Source organism: Akebia trifoliata, unplaced genomic scaffold (assembly GCF_017979445.1).
Source record: "Akebia trifoliata isolate Shusen 1 unplaced genomic scaffold, ASM1797944v1 Contig00095_ERROPOS300000, whole genome shotgun sequence".
NCBI lineage: Eukaryota > Viridiplantae > Streptophyta > Magnoliopsida > Ranunculales > Lardizabalaceae > Akebia > Akebia trifoliata.
This window is the reverse complement of record NW_028236846.1, coordinates 29,758-43,216: the sequence shown is the minus strand read 5'-3', so window position 1 is coordinate 43,216 and position 13,459 is coordinate 29,758. Positions and strand designations below refer to the sequence as shown.

Below are 13,459 nucleotides of genomic sequence, written 5' to 3'. Positions count from 1 at the left end.
AACCTTCATATATTTTCGATTCTAATTTTTGTCAGTTTCGATTTTTAAATCAGTGGAACTAGAATCACTAAAAATCATAGGTAACTCGTCTATTCCGGTTCAACGGTTCTTAATAAATGGATAAGTAAACAAATCTCAACGAACGTTAATATTTTATTTTTCATTACATACAAATATTTTTTAATCATAAAATATGACAAATATCATTTGTAAACTATTGCAAATAAATTTCTTTCAAGAATACAATACATCATCTATACAAGCATCATAACATGATTACAAATATATGAATTAGTTTTTATTTTTTTTCTTTCAAAAACTAAAATCTATCTTAATAGGATTCTATATAATAAGACACAACTTTAGGGCTTACTTTTGAGGGGGAACAAACTTCCATCTAATTAGGACAAACATCCTATTCAATTATAATTTTTGTGGGTCCATTTTATTACCTTTTCTCTTCACCTCTATGATTTTACTATATTTCATCTTTTACTTTTTTAAATTATTTTATTATTTTTCATCTCTTACTCTTTAATCTTAATATTTTTTTTAATAATACTCTCTAATTTTATTTCGTCCTTTACCTTCTTAATCTTAAAGAGGATGTTCGTGTGGGAAACTCCAGTAAACTTATAAGAAAGATGGACTTTTTAAATTAGAATACATAATTTATATGAAAAGATGAAATAATTTACATAATTTCTCTATATGTAAAAAGTACAAAAAATTCAATCATTTAGAGTATGGATTCGTAAAATCTATTGGTTCCGATTCTTATTCGGTTCGATTCCAATCGAATATTGAAAATAAGGATGCAAAATCAAGGTTTTCGATTTTGGTTCAATTAAATGGGTACCTATCAAAATAGTTTCCATGGGGTATTTTTAGGTCAAATGTCCTAAATAAATTTTTACAGTTTTAATGTTTTGCCTCCGACGAGTTAACTCGGTATTCGAGACGAGACGAAATACAAGGTTCTAGAATTATGAGAGGAATCCTCCCCATCACTTCTCTCATTCGTTGTCTGTGGCGGGAAGAACGTTTGCGTCCTTCGTCGAGTGCTTCTCAGTTTCTCTAGCAATGTACGCTCTAAGTCGCCGAAGCGCTTCAATTTTCTGTCCAAAACGTCTTCTCTCTCGCAGCATCACCACCTCTCGCAAAGACTTCTTCTTTACTTCTGTAGCTCCACAGAATGGAGAAAGCGGACTCTACGGCTTCGAAATCTTGAAATCTCCCAAAGGTTTTCGACGATTCGTTGACGAAGCAATCGAGAGGTTGAAAGAACGAAAAACAATTCAAATTCACAAATTTTAATTTTAATTTTTCTATTTACCCCCACTAATTTCACCTTTTTCACTCTGATCAGATCTTCAGAACTCGTTTCATTTGTATCCAAGATGCCTCCTTCGATCGAGATTGTTCGAGCAATGGACGAGATATCGGATACAGTAGGATTCGATGATTCCTGTTTTGTATTTGAATATTTAATTAATTTCAGTTTAGTACTAAGATCTTCGACTGTAATATTTGATGTTTTTAATTTGTTAGGTTTGTTCTGTTGTCGATTCGGCCGAACTCTGTCGAAATACTCATCCTGATAGGTAACTATTTCATATTTATTCGTTTTATGTTTAATTTGCTATTGTTGTGTTTCTTTTCTTGCTAGATCTTCTACTTTTGTATTTTTAGGGAATTTGTGGAGGAGGCTAACAAGGCATCCATGAGGATACATGAATATCTACATGTGAGGTGACCGCCAATGTATTGGGTTTTGAGTTTTCTTTCTAAGAATTTTTTTTTTTCTGCATTTTAATTTGTATAAATATGTTGAAGTATTGATGGAAAGATGAGTTCGGCCAGATTAGTAGAATTGCAAAGAAAATGCTAAGTTCATCTTCACAAATCGATTTGTATAAATATGTTTCTTGTGATGACTGAGCTTTTGTTAATAACATATTGCATTTCTTCTGATGCTGGCATTGTGTACAGTTTCTAAATACAAATCATAGTTTATATGACGCGGTGTTAAAAGCTGAGCGAGATGGCTCTTTGCAAACAAATGAAGCTCAAAAGGCAGCCCATTCTCTACGTGTTGACTTTGAGAAGGGAGGAATCCATCTTTCTGCAGGCAGTAATCTCAACACTTACTCACTTTTAGTTCCAATATGGCATGCATTTTATCTTTTATTAAAAATCTCATTTTCATTTTACAGATAAGTTGGAGCGAGTTAATCAGTTGAATATTAATATTGCTCGGCTGTGTAGAGAGTAAGTCCTACTTACTTTAACTCCAGTTGGTTAGCATTTATGATCAATTACATGGTCTCAAAGTTATGACATCCCGAGATTGCAAATTGCAAATTGCTATGTTTTTGGTGCGCGTCTTATCCTAATTCCCAAAATTATGAGATCTTGTGAATGATTGCCGTTCTCTAGAATGATCCAAGAAAATTAATGTATCATCCGTAATTGGAGATGAGAGATCAAATGCCCTTCGTTGGTTACTCTAAAACCTGATAACTTCCCAATATCAATTGCCCTTTTGAAAAGTCTCCCTAAGGTCTCTGCCACAATCTAAAAAAGGAACAAGGATAAAGGATCACCCTGTCTCAAACCCCACGAACCCCTAAAAAATCCCATTGGACTACCATTAACTAAGATTGATAAGGAAATGTTGTAATGCATTTCATTATCCATTCTAACCATTTTTTCCCAAAGCTCATTCTTCTCATCATGTACTCTAAGAAGTCCCAACTCACGCGATCATATGCCTTTTGCAAATCAATTTCCCCTTCCAACCCGCCCTTTTTTCTCTTGTCCTCGAGTCAATACACTCATTTGCTATCAAAACTCTGTCTAGAATCTGTCTCCTCCTAGTGAATGCCCCTTGCTCAGAGTCAATTAAACTTTTCATAACTTCTTTTAATCTTGATACTAACACCTTTGGAATAATTTTATACACTAATGAACATGGCTCTGACGGGTTCGACTTCCTAATCATTGAAACTTTTCTTAAAGCCAAAGTTTGATGAAAACTTTCTTTGTATCACGACGTTCTGAATGGCCGCATACTTTTTTGTTAGACAAAGAGAAAAAGCTCAAGGAATTGAACTTTTAGGGGAGGATTTGCCACACCAACAATTTTCTTAGAAACAAACCCAAACACCCTTGCCGACCCTAAAATCTACCATTTAATGGAAGTCAGTAAGCACTCTTTCAATACCCCTTTACAAAAAAAGTTTATCAATTGATTCCCTAGACTCCTGGGGATGGAAGAGAGGGAAACAAAGCACATTGTAATTCTCAGAAGTGTATGACAGAGAAATTTATACCTCCAAGAGCCCAACTGCCTATCTACTCTTTCACTAGCAATATCCCAACTAGATTTAGTCCTATAATTTACCCCAAACACTAATCCCAGATAAATAATGGGAAACATACTCTTCTCACATTCCAAGGCACGCACAAGAAGATCAAGGTTGTGGCATGGCTGTCAGATGCATTTCTTGCATTCCATTTTCATACAGATTTATAGTATTCTCTCGTGCATTATGAATTTATAACTACCATTGCTTAATGTTTATAATGTATTGCAGTGCATATGGATTACCTCTTTGTTGATTTGGGTGAGGTTTTTATCCATTTTTGGTTGCATTAGGTTCAGCGAAAATATCACCATTGATCCAGGTTTTGTGGATATATTTCCTGCATCACATGTTCCAAAAAACATACATCATCTTCTTAAGCCAATTTACCGATCTATGTCTGGTGCATCAAAGGAATCATTGGGGTTAAGAGAAAACATAAAAGAAAAGGGATTTCAGATAACAACAGATCCGGGTACACTGTCCTCCATACTACAATGGGCATCAGATGATGAGGTAGCTCCCATATGGTTTTTTGTAACACTTCTGTTTAATTTGATATCCTTGTTTTCCTAAATCCATTAATTGTAATTTATGAAGTGTGTTGTTGATGCACTGACATGCTTGTAGTTTTCTTTGAAGTAGAATTATTGGTTAAGTTGCATTTCCTACCTTACACCGAGTATACATTGTAAATAACACTGGGTTCCATTTAGAAAAGAGAGGACACAAATACAATGTTCTGGATACATCCCTCTTGGTTTGAACTTGTATACTTGACTAACAAACATTTACAAGTATGCCACTGGTTAAAAAGCCAAAATTCCTATTCTACCCTTACTCTTTTGCATCTAATGTCTAAACTACTATTGCACCTAATGTGTGATATTAAAGTTCTGTATTGAACACTAACATACATGGCTATCTTTCCAGGTTAGAAAGAGGTCGTACATCAAAGGAAATTCTGTTCCACATGCAAACCTTCATGTCCTTGATGAGCTTATTGCCACTCGTAATGAACTTGCGCAGGTTATTTTTCTAATGTATAATGTATTCTTCACGATCATACAAGCAATGTCAAAAACATATCATAAAATGTCTTGCTCATATTCTACATGTGAATGGTTTCACTCAATAAACAATAAGGATCTGATATTTGTATGTTTAAATACTATCTAATCTTCTAATTGTAGAGCGTATGTCTGCTCCGCCTTTGGGGGTAAAGAAACCCTACTCTTATAGCTCCTATAATGGTCAATCCCGTCACAAAAGCCAGTGAAATTTAATTTCATAATCTTACAGATGGTTAATTGGGTATCCATACATGGTGGCATTTTGTAGGATGCCTGGAGTAGATTTTCTTTTCATTCATTGGAGGGCCAAAGGATGATTCCTTAACTGAAAAACTTTTAGGGTATTCATTCATGTTAGTCAAGGAATAGGAAGGAGAGTATCAAAATGAATAATCTTATTTATAAATAACAAATTTACTGATTTCAAAACCGCCTTATTCACTCATTAACCTTGTTCAGACTTCAGATTTATAATTATCGTTTTGTCCTAGGATGTCTCAGTCTCATGGGTGTGGTTTGGTTTGCTGATTTTCTTCTGTAGGAGTTTAGTTTGAGTGGTTTAAATCCCGTCTCAGTCAGGAAGTGATCTCAGAATACAGCCCAACTTCTCTTTCAAGTTTTGTTTCTCTTCACATTTTTTTTAATTGATGGGAGTTAGAATTCTTATATTTGGTCAAAAGGGACTAGAACGTAGAATAAATGGACAGAGGGATTTTATTGGTGATATTTGTTTAATCTTTAGTAGCATCTACTGAGTAAACAAAAACAGAAAAAGTCCTGTTCCATTTCTTCTTGACAAGAAATAAATTAGTCCCCTTTAGTGCCTGTGAATTTCTTCTTTCTCAGTTTTCCTTTTATTTTTATTTTTGGATATTTATTAGTTTTCATTTGTGAATCATGAATATAATATTAGAATCTGCAAAATAATGCTTTTACATCCAGAGAAGACCTCGAGGTCTTCTATGGCAGGGGGAAGTTTAGCAGGAAAATCTAGAAAATACTAGGGATGTTTCTAAACCATCAAACACAGAAAATATACACATATGGTGGAATGTATGGTATCTGATCATACATACAAAAACTCCTAATAGATTGGAGGGTCGACAAATTATTGTTGAATTATTTTTGAGTGTGCAGTGAATGCTTTTAAATTCACATGACATTGATTTGTGTGGTTCATAAGCATAGATGTAGTAAATGTAAAGATAGAATTTATAAATATTCAAATTCTCAAGGAAGAAAATTTTGTGACATAATCTTGTTTGTTCTGCTAATAAATTTAATTACGCAGTACTTGGGGGATAGATACAATCTAATTTTCTACAGCTTTATTTCTTCAGTTATACTGATGATTTTATTTCTCTGGGCATTTCAAAATCTACAAGTCTCTCTCAGACTATAATGGTAGTATATATGCAAAGAGAAAAGATGTTTATTTGATGTTATAAGCTGTTGATTTTCCTCCTTGAAGATTGGTGCAGATTATGGGGCATAAATCTTTTGCTGAGTTTGCGTTGCATCCAAACCTTGCTTCATCACCAGAGGTGGTGATGTCTTTTCTGCTTGAGTTGGGCAAGATCGTGAGGCCTAAGGCTGATGAGGTATTTGCCTTAACAGACATACTTTTCAGGTGTGAAGTTTTGGTAGTTTCTTTCAAGTTGTAGATTACCTTACTTTTTTGCTAATATGGTCTGTCTCTCTCCCTCTCTCCCTCTCTCCTTCTCTCCCTTGCCTTGTAGGAGTTCAAGACAATTAGGGATTTTAAGAAGCAAAAATACGATGAAAGATGTGTAGATTTGGAGCCATGGGATGAGGCTTACTTCACAGGGATGATGAAGTCTTCTGCCTACAACTTAGACTCCTCGGTAAACTTCTCCACAGTTTTGAACGTTATCTTACTTGGCATGACTGCATGACACACTTAGTAGTATCTTAACTGTAATATGCTGGTGTTCTCCTTCAATGCTCATTCCATTCTTACAATCGTTAAGTTTGAATTTTTGGATTTGTTGAAGTGCATTTTGTTCTTTTTATCATTCTTTCAAGATAAATCTTGCTCTTTCTGTTTGGAACAGGTTGTATCATCTTACTTTCCCTTACCGCAATGCATTGAGGGTTTGAAAGTGCTGGTGCAGTCATTATTTGGTGCAACATTTTATAGCATCCCTCTTGCACCTGGTGAATCATGGCACCAAGATGTGCTTAAGATGGCACTTCATCATCCTGAAGAGGTACATGTGCTTCTTTATTGTGAATCTACAATAGTTGTGATTCAACAACCCATGCTTGGCTTTTGAACATTAGCTTGTCAACTTGGGGCTACTTCTAGGATCAGTGAGCTATCTTGAAGCAAATATAACTTCAAAGCAGTAATTGATGATTGAGAATAGTGCTTTTGACATTTTCAGAATTGTAATGCCTAATAACCATTATTAGCTACTTACTGAAAATTGTAGTCAATTACTAGTTATCATAGCATTTATTACTGGGGATTTGATGTTTTCGGAAACTTTAGTGGCTATTTGGACTCAATTGGTGTTACTTTTCTATGTGAGCCAACTTTGCTTTGGTTTACTGTGGGTTTAGAGAGCCCACTTTGCACCCTGTAATTTGCACCATACACACCAGATGTACTATCACAAACTTTGCTAAAAGCTGATTTTTTCAAGAGTGGTTTGAGTTATTTATTTTTGCTACCTAGTCTTGCTTGTCCAAATGGGCCCTTATTTGTTTGGTACATCTATTCTTAGTCTACTCTTATGCTCATACTTGAATTGAGGGATTATGCTTGTATGCTCAGGGTGACTTGGGGTATCTGTACCTCGATTTGTACTCCAGGAAGGGCAAGTATCCAGGCTGTGCTCATTTTGCCATTAAAGGCGGGCGCCAGATATCTGAGACAGAGTACCAACTTCCTGTATGTTTGTAGCCCTTTTGGAGCTTTATCAAGACTATGGTTAAGTTCTTTTCTTTTAACTGTTATCTGTAAGATCTGAATACCATGTTATCTTTCATTATTATGCACATGGTTCAGAATACTTTTCCATATTGGAATGTTTCGGCCAAACATATATTCCGAGATGCTGGACCAGACTAAGTTTGTTGCAGTATACATTAATGTTTCACAATGTTTACATAAGCATCAATTTGTATAGGTTTGTCTTCTATACACATCAGTACTATCAGAATTTATTCCATCTCTACCATGCTTAGGTCATTCTCAAGCTGTGTTCAGGCAGGCTTGCCCAGGCCATTGAGAGCACATTTTTGTAAGTCCATTTAAAATACGTTTTAATCACCCAAAACACATTTTTTCCCTTTATTTCTATATATATAGATTGGAAAAAATGAGTGAATGTTCCAGAATGTTTCATTATGTTTTGCTTGACCAAAACAATGAAATAGAACAAGGTTTCAACCTTGATTATGTGGTATGCAAAACTCTGGGTTTTAGTACATAGTTACGTTCTGTAGTGGACAGTAGTAGCTTTTTGCATTTTCTGAAAGAAAGCTACAAAATTCTGTTTCTAGCTGGTGTGCCCATAAATTGGTAATCTTGTCAAGTGACACACAGCATATGAAATTCAAGCTTGAGTTTCAACTTAGAAATTTCAGTCACCTAAAACCTGGATGGTGGTTTTTCATATTAGGAGTGCACACTTCCTGTGTTGTCCTTCGTATAGTTCTTATTGTTCTCTCAAATAGGTGTAGATATCATTGTGAACTCTGATTAGTCTTTCTTCTGTAGTATTTGAACAGCTAAACCTCTGATGTTGTTTGGGTTTATTAAAAAATGCTTGATGCCGGAAGGTTTTGCATTTCCATGGACATGTATTATCTATGATTTTGTTCGATTTTACACCCACGGAGTGATGACTTTCTAGGTATAACTCTAGTTATTTGCAATCACGCTTACTTCCATATGGTGATACTGTAGATTGTAGCCCTTGTCTGTAATTTTTCGGCACCACCCGGTTCATCAACTGCAAGGCTTAACCATTGGGAAGTGGAAACTCTTTTCCATGAGTTTGGGCACGCTCTTCATTCCCTGCTTTCGAGAACGGTATTCTATGTCTAATTCACTACTAAACATACAAATCAATTATCCATTTTGGCCCCCTCTCTTACTAACATATATTTTGTTGAATCCTGTAGGATTACCAACATTTTTCAGGGACCAGAGTGGTTCTTGATTTAGCTGAAACACCTTCAAATCTTTTTGAGTGAGTAGCATGCTTTGATTACTGTGGTATCTATTTCAGCCACTGAGATTATTTGGGTACTTTGTATAGAATGGAAAATGGTTGAAAAATTTAGCTGCTACTTGTAGCTGTTTATAAATTATGGTTTTGAAATTACTACAAGACACTTATCAAAAAAATTACTACAAGACAACACCATGTGATTCGCAAGTAGATCTCATTCATCCAGGTGAAATATTCCTAGAAGCTAACTCTTGAACCCAAAGAGGCTACTATTTTCCAAAATGTTTCTCCCCCCCCCGCCCCCCCCCCCCTTTCACTTGAACTCTTAAGTTTTGAGCAAGGTACTAAATTTCAATTTTGATGTCTATTTTGGTCAGTTTGGAGATGGAAATATTTCGACGAGTGTGGAAACTAATATGATTTTCATGGAACTATGGAAATCATGGAAACATTGAGGAACTTTGAATTGAAATTTTAGGAAATCATAAAACACATTTATAAATCATCAAAATACGATAGACCATCATATGGACTATGGAGTGGAAATGAAGATCAATAAGGCTTCACTACATGTTTTAGTAGGTATTTGAGATCTTGACAGTGAAAATAAAACTACATTCTACTTGGTAATAAGAAGAGTAATGCCACCACGTTAGCTACACTCTTCAACAAGTAAGACACTTGCTTAGATGAACAAATTATTAAATACTGCATTCGTACGCTATTATATATATATATATATACTTTTTAAATATGGATGAATAAATTATTCATATATCCATCTTATAGAACTTGACCATTGACGATTTTATGTGCATTGATTATATGAACATGCTAATATGTCTAGAATATATCAGTCTAAGATGATATAGATACCAACTAATTATATTTCATTTCTACTAATGGATGAATATTATGTCTATTTTATCAATAAATATTATTATGATGTAACATATAAGTTCTTTCTACAAACAATTTAAAATTGTAGTTTTTTTTTTATAAATTTTATTAATATTTAAAAAATAATTTTTTCTGCAAAGATATTTCGGTTTAATTTACTATTTATTGAAATATATCTACCAAAATCTGGTATTTTCATCATGCCTAAAGTTTGATTATTCTGGTCAAAATTTGGTATTCTCCAAAATATTTCTATTTATTTAATACTATGGTTTTAAGTAAAATATGCTTCTTTTGTCAATTTCAGATATTGACATTTTAAGTTTAGACCTTGTATTGATTCTGTTGATTTTCCCAGGTACTATGCATGGGATTACCGAGTCCTGAGGACATTTGCCAGACATTATTCTACTGGTGAAGTAATCCCTGAGAAACTTGTAGAGTCAATGAAAGGTGCTAGAAAGATGTTCGCAGCAACTGAGCTGCAACGTCAGGTTCACTGCCAGAGGCCCCAAACTCGTTGTATTATTAGTTTTCAAATAATTTCTTTCAAAGCATATCTATATCTCTATATACAATCACATGCATGGCAGAATTGGTCATCATCTAGACTACGGAAAATGTTGGTTGAGCTAGTAAGCAAGATTTATGTTGTGTCGTGAATCTTTTTTTTTTTTTGATAGGTACAGGGTTAGTGGGTTAGTAAATGAAATTGGGTTTAAGGGGCTTTGAACCTAGGACGTGGGAACAACACTCCACACGTCTTAACACTTGGCTAAGTTGGCACTTCATGTTGTAAATCTTAACTATTTGATTTAAGTGCTTATCAAAAACAGAAAAAGAAAACTGTGATTTATGTTGTGAAGGGTGTTCTTGTCAATACCCTTAAATATACTCGATTAGCAAATTTGTGAGGGCTTACCGTCCATGTTATTTTGAGAACTAACAAACTATTGGGTTTAGTGCAAAGAACACATGAAAACTTATTCTTCTCAAACCCTAGATCTTCTTATTCACATTTTCATCTTGGTATCTTTGCTTGGACAAATCATCACAGAAGTGGAGAGACCGTCGTATAATCTTTAGCTTGGACAAATCATCACAGGGGAATAGGATTTGTTCAGCTGGCTCCAAATTTTTAGGATAAGGCTTAGGACCTAATTGTTTTGTCAGTGTTTTATTGTCCAGTTTGGACCAATGGATATTATGTTAACCATTAAAATAAGGAAATTTGAATGGATTATATGGATCAAGAAACTGTGCAGTGTGGCAGACATTCATGGCAAGCGTATAAATTCCCCATGAATCAAGCATATGCTACCTGGCCCAGGCCATGAGGGGAATTAGATATGGTTGGCATCTCGTATAATCTCTCTCCAAATCTTTGCTAATTAATTCTGATTCATTTTCCCAAACTCATCCTAGTGTTTCTTAGAAGTGATACTCTTTTTGAGACATGCTTCAATGGAAGACATGACCCTAGATAGAATTTAAGCAGTTACGAGATTTGTAAGACTAACCTCAAATATTTGGGATATTAATTTGATGATTATGATGATCACACAGTTCTCTTTTTGTTCTTTATGTCGAAAGATTTGTAGTCCCCTTACAACTATCTTAGGTACTGAACATTATTGCTTGCATGCCTTTCAGGTTTTCTATGCTTTGATCGATCAAGTGCTTTTTGGGGAGCAATCATCATCCTCACCAAGAGATACAATTTCGATTGTTGCTGATCTGAAAAAACAACATACCAGTTGGAACCATGTAGAGGGCACTCATTGGCACACTAGATTCAATCACCTTTTAAACTATGGAGCAGGTACGAACTTCATTCTTCTTTGTTACTATGTTTCTGTCCACATCTACAATATCAGCTGATGGTAGGCACCATAAAGATACCTGGACTACTATTCTGTAATGTGATTTTGTAAAAAAAAAAAAAAATTATAAGTAATTAGACATCACAAACATAAGATGGTAGAAACGAGTATTTATGATGAGAGACACTAACCATCTAATTTGTCTCACTCATTTTTTAGTTTCAAATAATATTATTGCAAGTAGTCCAGAACAATTGATAGACTTTGGTGGGACATACTGAGAGGGAGCCTTTTAAATTTTCTCATGAGTTGCTCATTGGCATTGGTGCAATATTAATATACTGTATTAATTTCTATATGCTTATAGCCAATTTTGTGCGGCTTGTAGAATTAGATTTTTTTGATCGACCAAACTTATTTTTATTGAGTGAAGGTTACTATAGCTACCTTTACGCCAAATGCTTCGCTGCAACCATATGGCAGGAGGTATGCATGGAGGATCCACTATCACTGGCCACAGGATCCACTCTTAGAACTAAATTCTTGCAGCATGGAGGAGCAAAGGATCCATCGACTTTATTGAATGATTTAGCTGGAGATCGCATTCTAAGATATCATAATGGAGGTATAATTCCCAACTTAACCTGCCTTTGTAAAGAGATGGACCTCATGAAAGATCGAGAATAATGGTCCCTCTTCTAGCACACACAAAGTTTCCTATCTATTGCAGATAACCATTGAGATATCTGTGTTGGTTGATGCTGTCAACGGTGGAGCTGTTTGTCGGAAATTTACGTAGGAATGTGCCTTCCAAGAGAGACTTGCAATTCAATTGATGCTGTCCATTGGGCTCTTCAGTGTCCAAGGTGGAACCATGAAGGTCTTTTCATTGATAAAAATTGCCATATTTTTGCTAAAGATGTTTGATCGATTACGGTAATTATATATGTGCCCAGAAAGCCCTAGGGCATGGGACTCTTGGTTTTGGTTCCTTGCCAATTCTAATTTATTTTTATTTTTTCCTATTCTTTTTGTTTAGGAATTTCATTATATGCATCATCATGGTTAATCAATTGATAGGGCTGTCATGAAGATTGGGATTTAATATGATTAGGCTAAGATTATATCAGGTTTCCTGATATGTTAGTTCATTTTTATATAGGATTACTCCATTTTCTATATAAATCCTCTATTAGGATTCATTGTAATTCAACCAAAAGAATCAAATCCAATTCCATTCTTTAAAGAGTCGTGATTTTCTGACACTCCCCCTCTGATACATGCCCCCTTACATGGCATGGGTTAGAACCATAGATTTTTCCCTTGGGATACACAATTGTAAATCTCCATCAATATGTACAGTTGTGCATCCCAAGGAAAAGAATATAGGGTTCCAGCACATGCTACAGCGGGGAGCGTGTGTCAGAAAATCGTTATTCTTCTTTATATTATATCGAATTTGTTGTAAAAAATAATATGTCAATTTAATCCCATGCCCTCGAATCCTGAAGCTTTTCACAGATCCATTCACCTACCCTCGGCAGTTTCAATTAGACAATCATAAACTTCACATTTGATAGATTGAGTACCATACATGATTAAATAGACATTTTTGTTTTTTGGTTTTTTTTTTTTGAGCCGTGATAAATTGATGTGGAAAAACATCACAGAACCATTTTTCCTTGTGCATTCCAAAGAAAAGAACCAAAAGAAGGTAGTTCATTCCTCGTGTGACTCTAACAGTTGATCTATTTTTGTGTATAGCGAAGAAAAAGATCAATGGTTCTGTGACCTTGCCATGTCAGCCGCATAGATTTATACAGCAACAAGGTTGGTTTAGTGGCCACCAAGTTTCAGACACACGACCAAATGGACCAAATCTATCGCTAGTTTATTGCCCAGCCTGTTTTTAATGAGATCAGCAACTTGGTATTGGCGAGAATTGAACACGGGTCAATGGTATCAACATCAAAAGTGTGATTAAGTAGACTTGCTATAAACACAAGAACGGTCAATTAAACCCCCCTTTAAAACTGAAGGTTTCTCTTACATCGCTTTTTAGTAAGTTGGCCACTAGAAATAGAATTCAT

At 35.0% G+C, this 13,459-nt stretch overlaps 1 protein-coding gene across 5 annotated transcripts; it reads left to right on the top strand.

The window, feature by feature from the left end:
- Positions 1–1,001: 1,001 nt before the first annotated feature.
- On the top strand, positions 1,002–12,360 carry LOC147381966 (mitochondrial intermediate peptidase, mitochondrial-like). Of its 5 annotated transcripts, none has more exons than XR_015174219.1 (18): positions 1,002–1,277; positions 1,370–1,451; positions 1,552–1,604; positions 1,693–1,747; positions 1,993–2,131; positions 2,217–2,271; positions 3,662–3,884; positions 4,302–4,397; positions 5,923–6,042; positions 6,181–6,306; positions 6,517–6,672; positions 7,242–7,358; positions 8,379–8,504; positions 8,597–8,664; positions 9,905–10,040; positions 11,200–11,368; positions 11,853–11,994; positions 12,100–12,360. XR_015174219.1 is itself a non-coding variant. In XM_086429705.1 (18 exons), the coding sequence occupies exons 1-18, from the start codon at positions 1,084–1,086 to the stop codon at positions 12,108–12,110; spliced, it is 2,118 nt and encodes a 705-aa protein (XP_086285831.1). In that variant the 5' UTR covers positions 1,003–1,083; the 3' UTR covers positions 12,111–12,360. The 5 variants fall into 5 exon arrangements, 4 of the variants coding, with proteins under 4 accessions (XP_086285833.1, XP_086285831.1, XP_086285830.1 ...); XM_086429705.1 differs by having other exon boundaries at positions 1,003–1,277; positions 11,803–11,994; XM_086429704.1 differs by having other exon boundaries at positions 1,003–1,277; positions 11,803–12,360.
- The last annotated feature ends 1,099 nt before the right edge of the window (positions 12,361–13,459 follow it).

Coding starts and splice junctions, on each gene's coding strand:
- LOC147381966 (XM_086429704.1), top strand. CDS start 1,084: ATGTACGCTCTAAGTCGCCGAAGCGCTTCAATTTTCTGTCCAAAACGT. Junction 2,272..3,661: donor ATTGCTCGGCTGTGTAGAGA/GTAAGTCCTACT, acceptor TGGTTGCATTAG/GTTCAGCGAAAATATCACCA. Junction 11,369..11,802: donor CCTTTTAAACTATGGAGCAG/GTACGAACTTCA, acceptor TATTGAGTGAAG/GTTACTATAGCTACCTTTAC.